This window comes from Hemiscyllium ocellatum, chromosome 11 (genome assembly GCF_020745735.1).
Source record: "Hemiscyllium ocellatum isolate sHemOce1 chromosome 11, sHemOce1.pat.X.cur, whole genome shotgun sequence".
In the NCBI taxonomy this organism is placed as follows: Eukaryota; Metazoa; Chordata; class Chondrichthyes; order Orectolobiformes; family Hemiscylliidae; genus Hemiscyllium; species Hemiscyllium ocellatum.
In genome coordinates this window covers 43,740,922-43,763,587 of record NC_083411.1, presented here as the reverse complement: position 1 = coordinate 43,763,587, position 22,666 = coordinate 43,740,922, and the positions used below count along the sequence as shown (strand labels likewise).

The window sequence follows — 22,666 nt, the reverse complement described above, 5'->3', positions numbered from 1 at the left end:
TGAACATTGTAAAGGGGGCCTACAGACACACTGCATGGACCTTCTAAACGGAACCTACAGCCACACTGCATGGACATTGAAAAGGGAGCCTACAACGACACTGCATAGACATTGTAAAGGGAGCCAATAACCACACTGCATGGACATTGAAAAGGGAGCCTACAACCACACTGCATGGACATTGGAAAGGAACCCTGCAACCACATTGCATGAACATTGTAAAGGGGGTCTACAGACACACTGCATGGACCTTCTAAACGGAACCTACAGCCACACTGCATGGACGTTGAAAAGGGAGCCTACAACAACACTGCATAGACATTGTAAAGGGAGCCAATAACCACACTGCATTGACATTGGAAAGGGAGCCTACAACCACACTGCATGGACATTGAAAAGGGAGATGACAAACACACTACATGTACATTGTAAAGGGATCCTACAACTACACTGCATGGACATTGTCAAGGGAGCCTGCAGCCACACTGCATGGACATTGAAAAGTTAGCCGACAGCCACACTACATGCATATTGTAAAGGGACCCTACATCCACACTGCATGGCCATTGTAATGGGAGCCTACAGTCACACTGCTTGGACATTATGAAGTGAGCCTACAACCTCACTGCATGGACACTGTAAAGGAAGCCTTCAACCACACTGCATGGACATTGTAAATGGAGCCTATAACCACACTGCATGGACATTCAAAAGGGAGCTGACAACCACACTACATGGACATTGTAAAGGGAACCTACAACCACACTGCATGAAAATTGTAAAGGGAGCCTGCGACTACACGGCATGGACATTGTAAAGGGTGCCTACAAACACACTGCATGGACATTGTGAAGGGAGACTACAGCTTCACTGCATGGACATTGCAAAGGGAGCCTACAACCACATTGCATGGCCATTGAAAAGGGAGCCTACAGCCACACTGCATTCACATTGTAAAGGGAGACTGCAGCCACACTGCATGGACATTGAAAAGGGAGCCAACAACCACACGCATGGACAATGTGAAGTGAGCCTAGAACCACACTGCATGGACATTGTAAAGGGAGTCCACAACCACACTGCATGGACATTGAAAAGGGAGCCAACAACCACACTGTATGGACATTGTGAAGTGAGCCTAGAACCACACAGCATGGACATTGCCAAGGAAGTCTTCAATCCCACTGCATGGATATTGTAAAGGGAGCCTGCAATCACACAGCATGGACATTGTAAAGGGAGACTACAACCACATTGCATGTGCATTGGAAAGGGAGCCTACAACCACACTGCATGGACATTGCAAAGGGAGCCTACAACCACATTGCATGGCATTTGAAAAGGGAGCCGACAGCCACACTGCATGCACATTGGAAAGGGAGACTGCAGCCACACTGCATCCACATTGTAAAGGGAGACTGCAGCCACACTGCATGGACATTGAAAAGGGAGCCAACAACCACACGCATGGACATTGTGAAGTGAGCCTAGAACCACACTGCATGGACATTGTAAAGGGAGCCCACAACCACACTGCATGGACATTGTAAAAATAACCTGAAACCACACTGCATGGACATTGTAAAGGGAGCCTACAATCACACTGCATGGACATTGTAAAGGGAGCCTACAGCCACACTGCATGCACATTGTAAAGGGAGCCTGCAGCCATACTGCATGGCCATTGAAAAGGGAGTCAACAACCACACTGCATGGACATTGTAAAAATAACCTGAAACCACACTGCATGGACATTGCCAAGGAAGCCTTCAATCACACTGCATGGACATTGTAAAAAGAACCTGCAACCACACTGCATGGCCATTGTAATGGGAGCCTACAGTCGCACTGCATGGACATTGTGAAGTGAGCCTACAACGTCACTGCATGGACACTGTAAAGGAAGCCTTCAACCACACTGCATGCACATTGTAAAGGGACACTACAGCCACACTGCATCGACATTGAAAAGGGAGCCTACAACCACACTGCATGGGCATTGTGAAGTGAGCCTAGAACCACACTGCATGGACATTGTAAAGGGAGCGTACAACCATTCTGCATGGACATTGTAAAGTGAGCTGACAACCACATTGCATGGTCAATGTAAAAGGAGCCGACAACCACACTGCATGGACATTGTAAAGGAAGCAGACAGCCACAATGCATGGACATTGAAAAGGGAGCCTTCAACCATTCTGCATGGACATTGTAAAGTGAGACGACAACCATCCTGAATGGACATTGTAAAGGGTACCAACAACCATTTTGCAAGGACATTGTAAAGGGAGCCTACAACTACATTGCATGAACATTGTAAAGGGAACCTACAATCACACTGAATGGACATTGTAAAGGGAGCCTACTACCACACTTCATGGACATTGTGAAGGGCGCCTACAACCATTCTAACATTGTAAAGTGAGCCTACAAGCACATTGCATGGACAGTGTAAATGGAGACTACAACCGCAGTGCATGGACATTGTAAAGGGAGCCTACAACCACACTGCATGGACATTGTAAAGTGAGCCTACAAGCACATTACATGGACAGTGTAAATGGAGCCTACAACCGCACTGCATGGACATTGTAAAGGGAGATGACAACCATTCTGCATGGACATTGAAAAGGAAGCCTACAGCCATACTGCATGGACAGAGTAGAGGGAGCGTACAACCACACTGCATGGACATTGTAAAGGGAGCATACAACCACACTGCATGAACATTGCAAAGGGAGCCTACAACCACACGGCATGGACATTGTAAAGGGAGCCTAAAACCATTCTGCATGGACATTGTAAAGGTAGTCTTCAACCACTCTGCATGGACATTGTAAAAGTAGTCCTCAACCACACTGCATGGACATTGTAAAGGGAGATGACAACCATTCTGCATGGACATTGTAAAGGGGAGCCTACATCCACACTGCATGGACATTGTAAAGGGAGACGACAACCATCCTGAATGGACATTGTAAAGGGAGCCTACAACTACACTGCATGGACATTGTAAAGTGAGCCTACAACCTCACTGCATGGACATTGTAAAGGGAGCCTACAACCACACTGCATAGACATTGTAAAGGGAGCATACAACCACACTGCACGGACATTGTAAAGGAAGCCAACAAACACACAGCATGGACATTGTAAAGGGAGACTACAACCACATTGCATGTGCATTGGAAAGGGAGCCTACAACCACACTGCATGGACATTGCAAAGGGAGCCTACAACCACATTGCATGGCATTTGAAAAGGGAGCCGACAGCCACACTGCATGCACATTGGAAAGGGAGACTGCAGCCACACTGCATCCACATTGTAAAGGGAGACTGCAGCCACACTGCATGGACATTGAAAAGGGAGCCAACAACCACACGCATGGACATTGTGAAGTGAGCCTAGAACCACACTGCATGGACATTGTAAAGGGAGCCCACAACCACACTGCATGGACATTGTAAAAATAACCTGAAACCACACTGCATGGACATTGTAAAGGGAGCCTACAATCACACTGCATGGACATTGTAAAGGGAGCCTACAGCCACACTGCATGCACATTGTAAAGGGAGCCTGCAGCCATACTGCATGGCCATTGAAAAGGGAGTCAACAACCACACTGTATGGACATTGTAAAGTGAGCCTAGAACCACACTGCATGGACATTGCCAAGGAAGCCTTCAATCACACTGCATGGACATTGTAAAAAGAACCTGCAACCACACTGCATGGCCATTGTAATGGGAGCCTACAGTCGCACTGCATGGACATTGTGAAGTGAGCCTACAACGTCACTGCATGGACACTGTAAAGGGAGCCTACAATCACACTGCATGGACATTGTAAAGGGAGCCTACAGCCACACTGCATGCACATTGTAAAGGGAGCCTGCAGCCATACTGCATGGCCATTGAAAAGGGAGTCAACAACCACACTGTATGGACATTGTAAAGTGAGCCTAGAACCACACTGCATGGACATTGCCAAGGAAGCCTTCAATCACACTGCATGGACATTGTAAAAAGAACCTGCAACCACACTGCATGGCCATTGTAATGGGAGCCTACAGTCGCACTGCATGGACATTGTGAAGTGAGCCTACAACGTCACTGCATGGACACTGTAAAGGAAGCCTTCAACCACACTGCATGCACATTGTAAAGGGACACTACAGCCACACTGCATCGACATTGAAAAGGGAGCCTACAACCACACTGCATGGGCATTGTGAAGTGAGCCTAGAACCACACTGCATGGACATTGTAAAGGGAGCGTACAACCATTCTGCATGGACATTGTAAAGTGAGCTGACAACCACATTGCATGGTCAATGTAAAAGGAGCCGACAACCACACTGCATGGACATTGTAAAGGAAGCAGACAGCCACAATGCATGGACATTGAAAAGGGAGCCTTCAACCATTCTGCATGGACATTGTAAAGTGAGACGACAACCATCCTGAATGGACATTGTAAAGGGAGCCTACAACCACTATGCAAGGACATTTTAAAGGGAGCCTACAACCACACTGCATGGACATTGTAAAAGGAGCATACAACCACACTGCATGAACATTGTAAACGGAGCCTACAACCACACTGCATGGACATTGTAAAGTGAGCCTACAACCACATTGCATGGACAGTGTAAAGTGAGCCTACAAGCACATTGCATGGACAGTGTAAATGGAGACTACAACCGCAGTGCATGGACATTGTAAAGGGAGCCTACTACTACACTGCATGGACATTGTGAAGGGTGCCGACAACTATTCTGCATGGACATTGTAAAGTGAGCCTACAAGCACATTGCATGGACAGTGTAATTGGAGACTACAACCGCAGTGCATGGACATTGTAAAGGGAGCCTACAACCACACTGCATGGACATTGTAAAGTGAGCCTACAAGCACGTTACATGGACAGTGTAAATGGAGCCTACAACCGCACTGCATGGACGTTGTAAAGGGAGGTGACAACCATTCTGCATGGACATTGAAAAGGAGGCCTACAGCCATACTGCATTGACAGAGTAGAGGGAGCGTACAACCACAATGCATGGACATTATAAAGGGAGACTACAGCCACACTGCATGAACATTGTAAAGGGTGCCTTCAACCATTCAGGATGGACATAGTAAAGTGTGCCTACAACCATTTTGCAAGGACACTGTAAAGGGAGCTGACAACTACACTGCATGAACATTGTAAAGGGAACCTACAATCACACTGAATGGACATTGTAAAGGGAGCCTACTACCACACTGCATGGACATTGTGAAGGGTGCCGACAACTATTCTGCATGGACATTGTAAAGTGAGCCTACAAGCACATTGCATGGACAGTGTAATTGGAGACTACAACCGCAGTGCATGGACATTGTAAAGGGAGCCTACAACCACACTGCATGGACATTGTAAAGTGAGCCTACAAGCACATTACATGGACAGTGTAAATGGAGCCTACAACCGCACTGCATGGACATTGTAAAGGGAGGTGACAACCATTCTGCATGGACATTGAAAAGGAAGCCTACAGCCATACTGCATTGACAGAGTAGAGGGAGCGTACAACCACACTGCATGGACATTGTAAAGGGAGCCTACAACCACACTGCATGGCCATTGTAAAGGGAGCCTAAAACCACATTGCATGGACATTGTAAACGGAGACTACAACCACAATGCATGGATATTGTAAAGGGCGCCTACAACCATTCTGCATGGACATTGTAAAGTGATCCTACAACCACATTGCATGGACAGTGTAAATGGAGCCTACAACCACACTGTATGAACATTATAAAGGGAGCCTACAACCACACTACATGGACATTGTAAAAATAACCGACAACCACACTGCATGGACATTGTAAAGAGAGATGACAACCATTCTGCATGGACATTGTAAAGGGAGCCTACAAACACACTGCATGGACATTGTAAAGATAGCCTTCAACCATACTGCATGGGCATTGTAAAGGGAGATGACAACCATTCTGCATGGACGTTGTACAGGGAGCCTATATCCACACTGCATGGACATTGTAAAGGGAAACGACAACCATCCTGAATGGACATTGTAAAGGGAGCCTACAATCACTCTGCATGGACATTGTAAAGGTAGTCTTCAACCACACTGCATGGACATTGTAAAGGGAGATGACAAACATTCTGCATAGACATTGTAAAGGGAGCCTGCAATTGCACTGAATGGACATTGTAAAGGGAGCCTACAACAACACTGCATGGACATTGTAAAGGGAGCCTACATCCTCACTGCATGGACATTGTAAAGGGAGCCCCCAAACACACTGCCTGAACATTGCAAAGGGAGCCTACAACCTCATTGCATGGACATTGTAAAGGGAGCCTACAACCACATTGCATGGACATCGTAAAGGAAGCCTACAACCACACTACATGAACATTGTAAAGGGAGCATACAACTACATTGCATGGACGTTGTAAAGGAAGCCAACAAACACACTGCATGGACATTGTAAAGGGAGCATACAACCTCATTGCATGGACATTGTAAAGGGAGCATACAATCACATTGCATGGACATTGTAAAGGAAGCCAACAACACACTGTATGGACATTGTAAAGGTAGACGACAACCATTCTGAATGGACATTGTAAAAGGAGCCTACAGACACATTGTATGGATATTGTAAACGGAGCCTACAACCACACTGCATGGACATTGTAAAGGGAGCCTACAAGCACACTGCATGGACATTGTAAAAAGAACCGGCAACCACACTGTATGGACATTGTAAAGGGAGATGACAACCATTCTGCATGGACATTGTAAAGGGAGGCTACAACCACACTGCATGGACATTATAAAGGGAGCCTAAAACCACACTGCATGGGCATTGGAAAGGGAGCCCACAACCACACTGCCTCGACATTGCAAAGGGAGCCTACAACTTCACTGCATGGGCATTGTAAAGGGAGCCTCCACCCACTTTGCATGGACATTGTAAACGGAGCCTACAACCACACTACATGGACATTGTAAACGGAGCCTACAACCACACTACATGGACATTGTAAAGGGAGCCTACAACCACTCTGCATGGACATTGTCAAGGGAGCCTACAACCACACTGCATGAGCATTGCAAAGGGAGCCTACAACCTCACTGCATGGTCATTGTAAAGGGAGCCTACAACGACACTGCATGGACATTGTGAAGTGAGCCTACAACGTCACTGCATGGACATTGTAAAGGAAGCCTTCAACCACACTGCATGCACATTGTAAAGGGATACTGCAGCCACACTGCATGGACATTGAAAAGGGAGCCTACAACCACACTGCATGGACATTGTGAAGTGAGCCCAGAACCACACTGCATGGACATTGTAAAGGAAGCCTTCAACCACACTGCATGGACATTGTAAATGGAGCCTATAACCACACTGCATGGACATTCAAAAGGGAGCTGACAACCACACTACATGGACATTGTAAAGGGAACCTACAACCACACTGCATGAAAATTGTAAACGGAGCCTGCGACTACACGGCATGGACATTGTAAAGGGTGCCTACAAACACACTGCATGGACATTGTGAAGGGAGACTACAGCTTCACTGCATGGACATTGTAAAGGGTGCCTACAAACACACTGCATGGACATTGTGAAGGGAGACTACAGCTTCACTGCATGGACATTGCAAAGGGAGCCTACAACCACATTGCATGGCCATTGAAAAGGGAGCCTACAGCCACACTGCATTCACATTGTAAAGGGAGACTGCAGCCACACTGCATGGACATTGAAAAGGGAGTCCACAACCACACGCATGGACAATGTGAAGTGAGCCTAGAACCACACTGCATGGACATTGTAAAGGGAGTCCACAACCACACTGCATGGACATTGTAAAGGGAGCCTACAGCCACACTGCATGCACATTGTAAAGGGAAACAGAAGCCACACTGCATGGACATTGAAAAGGGAGCCAACAACCACACTGTATGGACATTGTGAAGTGAGCCTAGAACCACACTGCATGGACATTGCCAAGGAAGTCTTCAATCCCACTGCATGGATATTGTAAAGGGAGCCTGCAATCACACAGCATGGACATTGTAAAGGGAGACTACAACCACATTGCATGTGCATTGGAAAGGGAGCCTACAACCACACTGCATGGACATTGCAAAGGGAGCCTACAACCACATTGCATGGCTTTTGAAAAGGGGGCCGACAGCCACACTGCATGCACATTGGAAAGGGAGACTGCAGCCACACTGCATCCACATTGTAAAGGGAGACTGCAGCCACACTGCATGGACATTGAAAAGGGAGCCAACAACCACACGCATGGACATTGTGAAGTGAGCCTAGAACCACACTGCATGGACATTGTAAAGGGAGCCCACAACCACACTGCATGGACATTGTAAAAATAACCTGAAACCACACTGCATGGACATTGTAAAGGGAGCCTACAATCACACTGCATGGACATTGTAAAGGGAGCCTACAGCCACACTGCATGCACATTGTAAAGGGAGCCTGCAGCCATACTGCATGGCCATTGAAAAGGGAGTCAACAACCACACTGTATGGACATTGTAAAGTGAGCCTAGAACCACACTGCATGGACATTGCCAAGGAAGCCTTCAATCACACTGCATGGACATTGTAAAAAGAACCTGCAACCACACTGCATGGCCATTGTAATGGGAGCCTACAGTCGCACTGCATGGACATTGTGAAGTGAGCCTACAACGTCACTGCATGGACACTGTAAAGGAAGCCTTCAACCACACTGCATGCACATTGTAAAGGGACACTACAGCCACACTGCATCGACATTGAAAAGGGAGCCTACAACCACACTGCATGGGCATTGTGAAGTGAGCCTAGAACCACACTGCATGGACATTGTAAAGGGAGCCATCAACCACACTGTATGGACATTGTGAAGTGAGCCTACAATCACACTGCATGTAAATTGTAAAAGGAGCCTATGGCCTCACTGCATGGACATTGTAAAGGGAGACTACAGCCACCCTGTACGGACATTGAAAAGAGAACATACAACGACACTGTATGGACATTGTAAAGGGAGACTACAGCCACACCGCATGAACATTGTAAAGGGAGCCTGCAACCAGACTGCATGGACATTGAAAAGGGAGACGACAGCCACACTGCACAGACATTGTAAAGGGAGCCTACAACACCATTGCATGGACACTGTAAAGGAAGCCTACAACCACACTGCATGAACATTGTAAAGGGAGCCTACAACCATTCTGCATGGACATTGTAAAGTGAGCTGACAACCACATTGCATAGTCAATGTAAAAGGAGCCGACAACCTCACTGCATGGACACTGTAAAGGAAGCCTACAACCACACTGCATGAACATTGTAAAGGGAGCCTACAACCATTCTGCATGGACATTGTAAAGTGAGCTGACAACCACATTGCATGGTCAATGTAAAAGGAGCCGACAACCACACTGCATGGACATTGTAAAGGAAGCAGACAGCCACAATGCATGGACATTGAAAAGGGAGCCTTCAACCATTCTGCATGGACATTGTAAAGTGAGACGACAACCATCCTGAATGGACATTGCAAAGGGTACCAACAACCATTTTGCATGAACATTGTAAAGGGAACCTACAATCACACTGAATGGACATTGTAAAGGGAGCCTACTACCACACTTCATGGACATTGTGAAGGGCGCCTACAACCATTCTAACATTGTAAAGTGAGCCTACAAGCACATTGCATGGACAGTGTAAATGGAGACTACAACCGCAGTGCATGGACATTGTAAAGGGAGCCTACAACCACACTGCATGGACATTGTAAAGTGAGCCTACAAGCACATTACATGGACAGTGTAAATGGAGCCTACAACCGCACTGCATTGACATTGTAAAGGGAGATGACAACCATTCTGCATGGACATTGAAAAGGAAGCCTACAGCCATACTGCATGGACAGAGTAGAGGGAGCGTACAACCACACTGCATGGACATTGTAAAGGGAGCATACAACCACACTGCACGGACATTGTAAAGATAGCCTTCAACCACACTGCATGGACATTGTAAAGGGAGATGACAACCATTCTGCATGTACGTTGTAAAGGGGAGCCTACATCCACACTGCATGGACATTGTAAAGGGAGACGACAACCATCCTGAATGGACATTGTAAAGGGAGCCTACAACCACTATGCAAGGACATTTTAAAGGGAGCCTACAACCACACTGCATGGACATTGTAAAAGGAGCATACAACCACACTGCATGAATATTGTAAACGGAGACTACAACCACACTGCATGGACATTGTAAAGTGAGCCTACAACCACACTGCATGGACATTGTAAAAGGAGCATACAACCACACTGCATGAACATTGTAAACGGAGACTACAACCACACTGCATGGACATTGTAAAGTGAGCCTACAACCACATTGCATGGACAGTGTAAATGGAGCCAACAACCACACTGTATGAACATTGTAAAGGGAGCCTACAACCACACGGCATGGACATTGTAAAGGGAGCCTGCAACCACATTGCTTGGACATTGTAAATGGAGACTACAACCACTCAGCATGGACATTGTAAATGGGCGCCTACAACCATTCTGCATGGACATTGTAAAGTGAGCCTACAACCACATTGCATGGACATTGTAAAGGGAGCATACAACCACACTGCATGAACATTGCAAAGGGAGCCTACAACCTCACTGCATGTCCATTGTAAAGGGAGGCTAAAACCACATTGCATGGACATTGTAAACGGAGACTACAACCACACTGCATGGACATTGCAAAGGGCGCCTACAACCATTCTGCACGGACATTGTAAAGTGAGCCTACAACCACATTGCATGGACAGTGTAAATGGAGCCTACAACCACACTGTATGAACATTGTAAAGGGAGCCTACAACCACACGGCATGAACATTGTAAAAATAACCGACAACCACACTGCATGGACATTGTAAAGGGAGATGACAACCATTCTGCATGGACATTGTAAAGGGAGCCTACAACCACACTTCATGAACATTGTAAATGGAGCATACAACCACATTGCACGGACATTGTAAAGGGAGCCTACAACCACACTTCATGAACATTGTAAATGGAGCATACAACCACATTGCACGGACATTTTAAAGGAAGCCAACAAACACACTGCATGGACATTGTAAAGATAGCCTTCAACCACACTGCATGGACATTGTAAAGGGAGATGACAGCCATTCTGCATGGACGTTGTAAAGGGAGCCTACATCCACAGTGCATGGACATTGTAAAGGGAAACGACAACCATCCTGAATGGACATTGTAAAGGGAGCCTACAAGCACTTTGCAAGGACATTGTAAAGGGAGCCTACAACTACACTGCATGGACATTGTAAAGTGAGCCTACAACCTCACTGCATGGACATTGTAAAGGGAACCTACAACCACACCGCCTGAACATTGCAAAGGGAGCATACAACCACACTGCACGGACATTGTAAAGGAAGCCAACAAACACACTGCATGGACATTGTAAAGGGAGACGACAACCATTCTGCATGGACATTGTAAAGATAGCCTTCAACCACACTGCATGGACATTGTAAAGGGAGATGACAACCATTCTGCATTGACGTTGTAAAGGGAGTCTACATCCACACTGCATGGACATTGTAAAGGGAGATGACAACCATCCTGAATGGACATTGTAAAGGGAGCCTACAAGCACTTTGCAAGGACATTGTAAAGGGAGCCTACAACCACACTGCATGGACATTGTAAATGGAGCCTACAACCACACTACATGGTCATTGTAAAGGGAGCCTACAACCTCACTGCATGGTCATTGTAAAGGGAGCCTACAACCACATTGCGTGGACATTGTAAACAGAACCTACAACTACACTGCATGGACATTGTAAACGGAGCCTCAAACCACACTGCATGGACATTGAAAAGGGAGCTGACAACCACACAGCATGGACATTGTAAAGGGCGCCTACAACCACACGGCATGGACATTGTAAAGGGAGACTACCACCTCAATGCAAGGACATTGTAAAGGGCGCCTACAGCCACACTGTATGGCCATTGAAAAGGGAGCCTACAGCCACACTGCATGGACATTGTGAAGTGAGCCTGGGACCACTCTGCATGGACATTGTAAAAGGAACCTGCAACCACACTGCATGGTCATTGTAAAAAGAACCTGCAACCACACTGCATGGACTTTGTAAAGGGAGCCTACAACCACATTGCACGGACATTGTAAAGGAAGCCAACAAACACACTGCATGGACATTGTAGCGATAGCCTTCAACCACACAGCATGGACATTGTAAAGGGAGACGACAACCATTCTGTATGGACAATGTAAATGGAGCCTACAACCACACTGCATGGTCATTGTAAAAGAAGCCCACAACCACATTGCATGGACGTTGTAAAGGGAGACTACAGCCACACTGCATGAACATTGTAAAGGGAGACGACAACCATCCTGAATGGACATTGTAAAGGGAGCCTACAACCACTTTGCAAGGACATTGTAAAGGGAGCCTACAACCACACTGCATGAACATTTTAAAGTGAGCCTACAACCACATTGCGTTGATATTGTAAAGGTAGCCTATAACCTCACTGCATGGACATTGTAAAAGGAGCCTACAACCACATTGCATGGACATTGTGAATGGAGCCTACAACCACACTGCATGGACATTGTTAAGGGAGCCCACAGCTGCTCAGAATGGACATTGTAAAGGGAGCCTACAACCACACTGCATGGACATTGTAAAGGGAGACGACACCCATTCTGCATGGATATTGTAAAGGGAGATGACAACCACACTGCATGGACATTGTAAAGGGAGCCTACAAACACACTGCATGGACATTGGAAAGGGAGACTATAACCACACTGCATCGACATTGCAAAGGGAACCTACAACCTCACTGCATGGACATTGTACAGGGAGCCTACAAACAAACTGCATGGACATTGTAAAGGGAGCCTCCAACCACATTGCATGGACATTGAAAAGGAGCCTACAAACACACTGCATGGACATTGCAAAGGGAACCTACAACCACTCTGCATCTTACCTGCCTCTTACATGCCCTCGATCTCTTCATAGCCAACTGCCGCCGCGACATTAACCGCCTCAAACTCTCCACCCCTCTCACCCAGTCCAACCTCTCACCCACAGAACGTGCAGCCCTCCACTCCCTCCATTCCAACCCCAACCTCACTGTCAAACCGGCAGAAAAGGGAGGCGCGGTTGTAGTTTGGTGCACCGACCTTTACACCGCTGAGGCTAAATGCCAGCTCGCAGACACCTGATCCTACTGCCCCCTTGACCATGACCACACCTCCCACCACCAAACCATCATCTCCAAGACCCTCCATAACCTCATCACCTCAGGGGTCTCCCATCCACCGCCTCCAACCTCATAGTCCCGAACCCACACTGCCCGTTTCTACCTCCTGCCCAAAATCCACAAACCTTGACTGCCCTGGCCGACCCATTGTCTCAGCCTGCTCCTGCCCCACCGAACTCATCTCTGCAACCCTCGACACGGTCCTGTCCCCCTTAGTCCAAGAAATCCCCACCTACGCTCGGGACACCACCCACACCCTCTACCTCCTCCATGATTTTCACTTACCCGGTCCCCAACGCCTTATCTTCACCATGGACATCCAGTCCCTGTTCACCTCCATCCTCCATCACGAAGGTCTCAAAGCCCTCCGCTTCTTCCTTTCCCGCCATACCAACCAGTACCCTTCCACTGACACTCTCCTTTGACTGACTGAACAGGTCCACACCTTGAACAACTTCTCTTTCCAATCCTCCCACTTCCTCCAAACCAAAGGATTAGACATGGGCACCCACATGGGCCCCAGCTATGCCTGCCTCTTTGTAGGATATGTAGAACAGTCCATCTTATGCAGCTACACTGGCACCACCCCCCGCCTTTTCCTCCGCTACATTGATGACTGTATCAGCGCTGCCTCGTGCTCCCACGGGGAGGTTGAACAGTTCCACCACTTCACCAATACCTTTCATCCCGACCTAAAATTTACCTGGACCGTCTCAGACTCCTCCTTCCCCTTCCTAGACCTTTCCATTTCTATCTCGGGCGACCGAATCAACATGGACATTTACATTTACTCCCACAGCTACCTAGACTACACCTCCTCCCACCCTGCCCCTGTAAAACCGCCATCACATATTCCCAATTCCTTCATCTCTGCCGCATCCGCTCCCAGGAGGACCAGTTCCAATACCGTACAAACCAGATGGCCTCCTTCTTCAAAGACCGCAATTTCCCCCAGAAATGATCGACAATGCCCTCCACTGCATCTCCTCCACTTCCCACTCTCAGCCCTTGAGCCCCGCCCCTCCAATCGCCACCAGGACAGAACCCCACAAGTCCTCACCTACCACCCCACCAACCTCCATATACATCATATCATCTGTTGTCATTTCTGCCACCTCCAAATGGACCCCACCACCAGAGATATATTTCCCTCCCCTATCAGCATTCCGAAATGAACACTCCCTCCGTGACTCCCTCATCAGGTCCACACCCCCTACCAACCCAACCTCCACTCCCGACACCTTCCCCTGCAACCGCAAGAAATGCAAAACTTGTGCCCACACCTCCCGCCAAAGCCCCAAAGGATCCTTCCATTTCCACCACAAATTCACCTGCACCTCCACACACATCATTTACTGCATCTGCTGCACCCGATGTGGCCTCCTCTATGTTGGGGAGACAGGCCGCCTAATTGCGGAACGTTTCAGAGAACACCTCTAGGATACCCGGACCAACCAACCCAACCACCCCGTGGCTCAACCCTTCAACTCCCCCTCCCACTCCACCAAGAACATGCAGGTCCTTGGACACCTCCATCGCCAGACCATAGCAACACGACGGCTGGAGGAAGAGCACCTCATCTTCCGCCGAGGATCCCTCCAACCACAAAGGATGAACTCAGATTTCTCCAGTTTCCTCATTTTCCCTCCCCACACCTTGTCTCAATCAAATCCCTCAAACTCAGCACCGCCTTCCTAACCTGCAATCTTCTTCCTGACCTCTCCATCCCCACCCACACTCCGGCCTATCACCCTTACCTTGACCTCCTTCCACCTTTCGCATTTCCAACGCCCCTCCCCCAAGTCCCTCCTCCCTACCTTTTATCTTAGCCTGCTGGAGACACTTTCCTCATTCCTGAAGAAGGGCTCATGCCCGAAACGTCAATTCTCCTGCTCCTTGGATGCTGCCTGACCTGCTGCGCTTTTCCAGCAACACATTTTCAGCTCTGATCTCCAGCATCTGCAGTCCTCACTTTCTCAACAGACATTGTAAAGGAAGCCTATAACCATTCTGCATGGACATTGTAAAGGGAGCCTACAACCACATTGCATGGACATTGTAAAGGGAGCCTACAATCACCCTGCATGGACATTGTAAAAAGAATACCTACAACCACACTGCATGAACATTGCAAAGGGAGCCGTCAACCACACTGTATGGACATCCAGGAGGGAGCCTACAACCACACTGCATGAACATTGTGAAGGCAGCTTACAAACCACACTGCATAGACATTGCAATGGGAGCCTACATCCACACTGCATGGACATTGATAAACTCAGGCAGAGATTTACTTGTACATCCTCTAATCTCATCAATTGTATACCTTCCTCTTGATGTGGTCTCCTCTGCATCAGAGAGACCATGTGCAAACTCGCAGGACAGTTAAGGGAACATTTCTGTTTTGTATGCACCAATCAACCCTACCTTCCCTTTGTCATCCACTTCAACCTCCTCTCTCACTCCCCAAAGGATATATCCATTCTGTGTCTCCTCCACTGCTGACACAAGGCCACCCACAAACTGGAAGGGGAACACTTCATCCTCCATCTTGGGAGCCTACAACCACATGACATGAACATTGAATTCACCAGTTTCTAAATCGCCCCTCCCCCCATCCCAGATCCAACCCTCCAACTCAAATCCGACCTGTCCATCTTTTTTCCCACCCATCCACTCCACCCTTTCAACTGACCTATCACTACACCCACTTTGCCCACCTATCTCATACTTTTCTCCTTGTCCCACACCTTTCCCCCAATTTATTTCTCAACCATCGTCCCCCTCCCCAAAACTGAAGAAGGATCCTGCCTGAAATGCCAACTCTCTTGAACCTCGGATGCTGCCTGACCTGCTGTGCCTTTTCCAGCGCCACATTGAAGTAAAAATGCTAACAACTTAAACAATATACACATCTTCAAATCTACAAATTTGATGAAGCTCTTCCACATAAATCTTAAAGAATATTCATTTGGTGTATCTCACTCTGACCTATGACACTGAAATGTCACCTCGATACCACAGAGATATCCTCTTAAACAAACTGTCATCAGGATCAATGAAAGAGGAGAACATTGATTTCTAGTGTCGGGAAAAAGATGTGATTATGACTGATTCTGGATAGATAGACAGATGGAAAATTAAATTGACAGTGAGACAGAGAGAGACATATTTCAGATTGGTTTCAGAAGTTTAGTTTGAGTGATTGTTCTAATCTTTTCAAATCTAATGCAACCCTGAAATTGTTTCCTCCATTTTCCAGCTGTATTCCTTATTCCCTACACCCTCATGTTGGCACTCGTTGGGATGCCACTGTTTTTCTTGGAAATTTCCTTTGGACAGTTTGCCAGCCTCAGTCCTGTGACAATCTGGAAAGCTGTGCCCATGTTACAAGGTTAGTGTTTATTCCACGGCAGTCTAAATGGTCTTAGGCACTTCATCGAGAAATATTGATTCTGTCATGTGATCTAATGGAGACTTGGTGAATTATTGGCTATAACCTGATCTTCCTCACACTTCACAAAGGCCAATGCAGGCAGTGAAGAGACAAGCATCATCAGTGAAATGTCTTCATTTCTTGTTCAATACCCGCCCTGTTGGTGAAATAGTAATAATGGAGCTGGGTCTATTTTCAATTTTATAAATGAAAAAAATGATGTCAATTATCTGATACCAGGTGAAAAGAAAGAAATAACTTGAGGTTTCATGAGAATCATACAAAGCCTTCAGATGTTTTCCTGACAACACTGGAGTTTGGAAGTGCAGTAATCTGGGGAAATCTTGTGAAGTGAAGGCTTTACACCCTGCCACACACATTACTGCTAAGGTTGCGCTGTGTTCAACTGAGTCTATTATTTCACCATTCAGTTACATCCTGGCTGAGCTGTCCCTCAATTCTGTGCTTGCTACATACCTCCCTGTTACCTGTGACTGATGAGAATTAATCAATCTTCAGTTTGAGCAGTAACACCCACAGCTTTATGGACAAATGATTCAAGATTACCAGTGTCTTTAGTGAGAAAAATTCATTCCTCATTCACACAATGACTGGTCTCTAATTAAAAAAAAATGCTTCCTTTTACTTTTAATCCCAGAAACCTGATGAAACAGCTTTTCCACATTTACGTAACTGAATTTCCTAATTATTTAAAGGGTGTCTCTTAAATTAATCTTCATCTCAATGAATACAACAAATATAATCACTCTTCAAAAAGTAACCTTTCAAACTTTGACACTATTCCTGTCAACACCAGCTGTGCAGTGAGCTGACCTTCCTGAGTTATGATGCCGAATCTGAATGAACCAAACTAGACACCATCAGAGTAAACTTCTGGACAATACAACACCAGCTCCTTCCTATGTTATAGATCCTTGAACAATTCCAATTACCATTTTGGTTACATTTATTATTGTGTGTACATGGACATCAAATTCCCTTTGTTCCATAGATCAAAGCTCCTGATCCGTAAGATTCCATTTATCCATCAATAATGTGTTCACAATCAGATATTTGTAATCAAGCAAATGAGGCATTCATCTACCAGTATAAATAACTGGTGTCATGTCAGCATTTATTCCTGCTGTTGTGTGAGATTACCATAATACCCCAGTTTAATCTAAACACACGTGATTCATGAGTTAAGCACTGTGAATAAAGGTAAACTGGTGAATGTCCGGTTTCCATTATGTTACATGACAAAGGTTTTTCATAAATAGAATCACCGAAACCCTACAGGGTGGAAACAGGCCGGTTTGGCCAATCAAGTCCACACCATTGCTCCATGCAGCATCTTCCCCAGACTCACCCCCCTACCTTGCATTTTCCATGGCTATCCACCTAACTTGCACATCATTGGGCTGTGGAAGATAGCTGGAGCACCCAAAGGAAACACACAGAGACATGGACAGAATGTCTGTGTGGAGTTGCACAGTCACCTGAGGCTGGAATCGAACCCAATATCTGGTGCTATAAGGCAGCAGTGCTAGCCACTGGAGTCCCAAGCCACCCCCGCATACGTTCATGAGATGTAGGAGCAGAATTAGGCCATTCCACCAATCAAGTCTGCTCCACCATTCGATCATGGCTGATTTGCTCCTCCACCCCCATTGTCCTGCCCTGTCTCCATAATCCTTCAACCTATTACCAATTAAACATCTGTCTGACGCTTAGAACAAGGAACATAGAACAATACAGCACAGAACAGGCCCTTCGGCCCACGATGTTGTGCCAAACATTTGTCCTAGCTTAAGCATCTATCCATGTACCTACCCAATTGCCGCTTAAAGGTCACCAATGATTCTGACTCTGCCACTCTCACAGGCAGAGCATTCCATGCCCCCACCACACTCTGGGTAAAGAACCTACCCCTGACATCCTCCCATACCTTCCACCCTTCACCTTAAATTTATGACGCCTTGTAACACTCTGTTGTACCTGGGGAAAAAGTCACTGTCTACTCTATCTATTCCCCTGATCATCTTATAAACCTCTATCAAGTCACCCCTCATCCTTCGCCGTTCCAATGAGAAAAGGCCTAACATTCTCAACCTATCCTTGTACGACCTATTCTCCATTCCAGGCAACAGCCTGGTAAATCTCCTCTGCACCTTTAAATTTGCTCACTGTCCCAGCATCCATTGCATTTTGGGGTATCAAATTTCACAGATTCACAACCTTTTGGGAGAATAGTTTCTCCTCAACTCTGTTTTAAACTTGCTACCCCTTATCCTAAGATTATGACTTCTCGTCCTAGAATGCACCACAAGAGGAAGTATCTCTTCCACATCTATTCTATCCACACCTTTTATCATCTTGAATAGCTCAATTTGACCTCCCCTCATTTTTTTTAAATTCCAGAGAGTGTAGGCCTAAACTGTTCAATCTCTCTTCATACGACAAACCCCTTAATTCTGAAACCCGTATAGAACCTCCTCTGACCTGCCTCAATGTCATTACAGCTTTTCTCAAATATGAACACAATACTCCAAGTGTGGTCTCACCAATACCTTGTGTAGTTGCAACAATACTTCCTTACCTTCATATTCTATTTATTTGGCTGTAAAAGCCAACATTCCATTTGGTTTCTTTATGATCTGCTGTACCTGCATGCTCATTTTCTGTGACTCATGGATGAGGATACCCAGATCCCTCTGTACCATAGCACCCCAAAATCTCTCCCCATATTGATAATAGGTTGCCTTTCCATTTTTCCAACCAAAATGCATGCCCTCACACTTATCCACATTTTGGCCTACTCCCCTACCTACCTATGGTCATTTATAAGGTTCATATGTCCTAAATGCAATTGACCGTCTTATGTTATCAAAATTATTCTTATGTCATCCACAAATTTGGCTAAAGAGCCTTCAATCCCTGTATCCAAGTTGTTAATGTAGATTGTAAATAGCTGGGGTCCAAAGACCTTACCCTGTGGGATCCCACTAGTTATTTCTTTCCGTCCAGAAAAGGAACCATTTATTCTGACTCTGTCTTCTGTCCATCAGCCAGTCACCTATGCAAGCTAATAAATTACCCTTAATCCCATATGATCCAACTTTAGGAATTAACCTTTTGTGTGGCGCCTAATCGAAAGCCTTCAGGAAGTCGAGCTTTATTACATCTACAGGATCCCTATAATCCACTTTGTTCGTTATATAATTGAAAACCTCTACTGAATTAGCCAAACATGACTTGCCTTTCATGTCTTTTCATGCTGACACTGATGGACAGCGTTTTGACTTTCCAAATGTCCTGATATTGCTTCCTTGATAATTGATTCTGACCTTTCCCCAATAGCAGATGTTAATGTAACTGGTCTTTAATTTCCCATGTATTGCCTCTCTTTCTGAGTAAGGGCATTATTTTAGCATTTTTCCAATCCACTGTCCCCTTTCCTGTGTTCAGGGAATTTTGGAACATTGTAAACAATGGATCCACTATCTCTGCTGCACTTTCTGCCCCCAATCCTCGTAGTTTCCTGAGTACCTTTTCCCAATCGATGTTGATTGTTCTTAGTTCTACCCTTTCTACTGCCTCTGACTTGGAACGGTAATATTAGCCTCCATCATGAAAACTGAGGCAAAGATTCAGCATCTCTGCCATTTCAGTACTCCCCACTATTAATGCTCCGATTTCTATCTTCCAAGGGACCAACTTTCACCTTCGAGACTCTCTTCACTTTTATGTACCAGTAGAAACATTTGCTATCCTTTTTTATATTTTGTACTCGTTTTCTTTTGTAATTTACATTAGCTCTTTTTAGAAATGTTTTTCTATTCTTTTGTTTATGTTTGAAAGTTTCCCAATCTTCTAGCCTGCCACTTGCCTTTGCTTTTGGCATACCTTAGTTTTTGACTTGATATTGTCCTTGAATTCCTTGCTTATCCATAGATGTTTTTACCCCCCTTACCATCTCTCTTCCTTCCTGGTATATATACTTTAGTTGTGAGGAATTGGGTAGCTCTTTAAACAACAGCCACTGCTCATCCACTTTCTTACCATGTGGCTTTCCTGCATAATCTACTCAGACCAAATCTGTCCTCATGCCCATGTAATTTCATGTGTTTAATTCCAGAACACTATTGTGGGACTCTGCTTTCTCACCCTCAAACTGAATTTTGATTTCTACCATATTCTGGGCACTACTCCTTAGAAGATCTTTCACTAAGATGTCATCAATTAATCTCTCTTCATTTCACATTACCAAAACCAGGATAGTCTGCTCCCTGGTTGGTTCCATAACATTATGTTCTAAGAAACAATCTAGAATACATTCAATAAAGTCTGCCTCCAGGCTACCCTTGCCAATTTGATTCTTCCAATATATGTGCATGTTAAAATCACCCATAATTACTGCTGTACCTTCCTTGCAAGTCTCTAATATTTCCAGGTTTATACTGTGTCGCACTGCAGAACTCCTGTTTGGGGACCTGTAGATTATTGTAACCAATTCCTTCCACTCTTTGCTACTTGTTATTTCTATCTAGACTAATTCCACATCTTGATCTCCTGTACTTATGTCATTTCTAATGAGAACACTGATCTCTTCCTTCACCAGCAAAGCTCTACCACCTTCTTTTCCTTTCAGTCTATCTTTCCAAAATGCTGAGTAGCCTTGGATATTCAATTCCTAGACCTGGTTTCCTTGTAATCATCTCTCAGTAATCATAACCAAATTCTACCCTTTTGTTTCTATTTGTACTGTTAACCCATTAATATTGTTTTGAATGCTTCATGGATTCAGAATCAAAGCTTTAGAATTTGATCTCCTGGTAAATTTTCCACTGCTATTTAATAATTCCTTGTTGCATAGAGCTGTTCACCTGATCTGACCCTCACCACTATTGTCTGATAACCATCCACCACATCGCTAACATGCACTCTTACCTCCTCCTTGAATTTAGGTTTTCTAATTTCCCTTACAACTGAACTCTCTCTTCGACTATTTAGTTTGAAGACCTGTCCACAGCCCGAGCTACGCGATTCTCAAGGACTCCGGTTCCAGCACGGTTCAGATGAAAATTGTCGCATGGAACAGCTCCCTTTGTCCCCTCTACTGGTGCTAATGCCCCATGAATTCAAACCTATTTCTCCCACACCAATCTTTAAGCCACACATTTACCTGCTTAATCATGTTGACCCTGTGCCAATTAGCTTGTGGCTGAGGTAGCAACCTAGAGATTATTTCCTTTTTGGTTCTACTTTTTAATTTAGTTCGTCGGTCTTCTTCATGCACCCTTAACAGAATCTCTGCCCTAGTTTTATCTATGTTGTTGGTACCTATTGGATCTTTACCCTCCCACTCCAACTTCCTTCGTAGCCCAGATGAAATATCCTGAACCCGAGCAGTGGGTAGGCAATGCAACCTTTGAGACTCTCGATCTTGGTCACGGAGAATGGGTGCCTATGCCTCCAACTAAGATATGTGACTGTCTCCTGAAACTCAGCGTCCAGGTAACTCTTCCCCTCTCTGTCACAACATCCAAGCTCAGAATTCAGCACATCAACTCTGAGCTACATTTCCTTGAGTAACCAACATTTACTACAGATGTGGTCACTGGGACCGAAAATGGGGTCCAACAGCTCCCACATCATGCAGGAACAACACATCACCTGACCTTCTTTCCTCATTTAATTAATTAGTTTTGAATTTGGGTTTTTTTTTTAAATTAACTGCTTATGATCTCAATCTTAACATCAGTTATAAACAGTAATCTAGCATGTATTCAATTGAACACA

At 45.6% G+C, this 22,666-nt stretch overlaps 1 protein-coding gene across 1 annotated transcript in view; it reads left to right on the top strand.

The window, feature by feature from the left end:
* The window catches only part of LOC132820318 (sodium- and chloride-dependent neutral and basic amino acid transporter B(0+)-like), an 87,759-nt gene that overhangs the window by 2,164 nt on the left and 62,929 nt on the right, over positions 1 to 22,666 (top strand). The window contains exon 3 of the mRNA XM_060832342.1: positions 16,691 to 16,822. Coding sequence (XP_060688325.1) covers positions 16,691 to 16,822 — 132 coding nt within the window. The remainder of the gene's footprint in view (positions 1 to 16,690; positions 16,823 to 22,666) is intronic.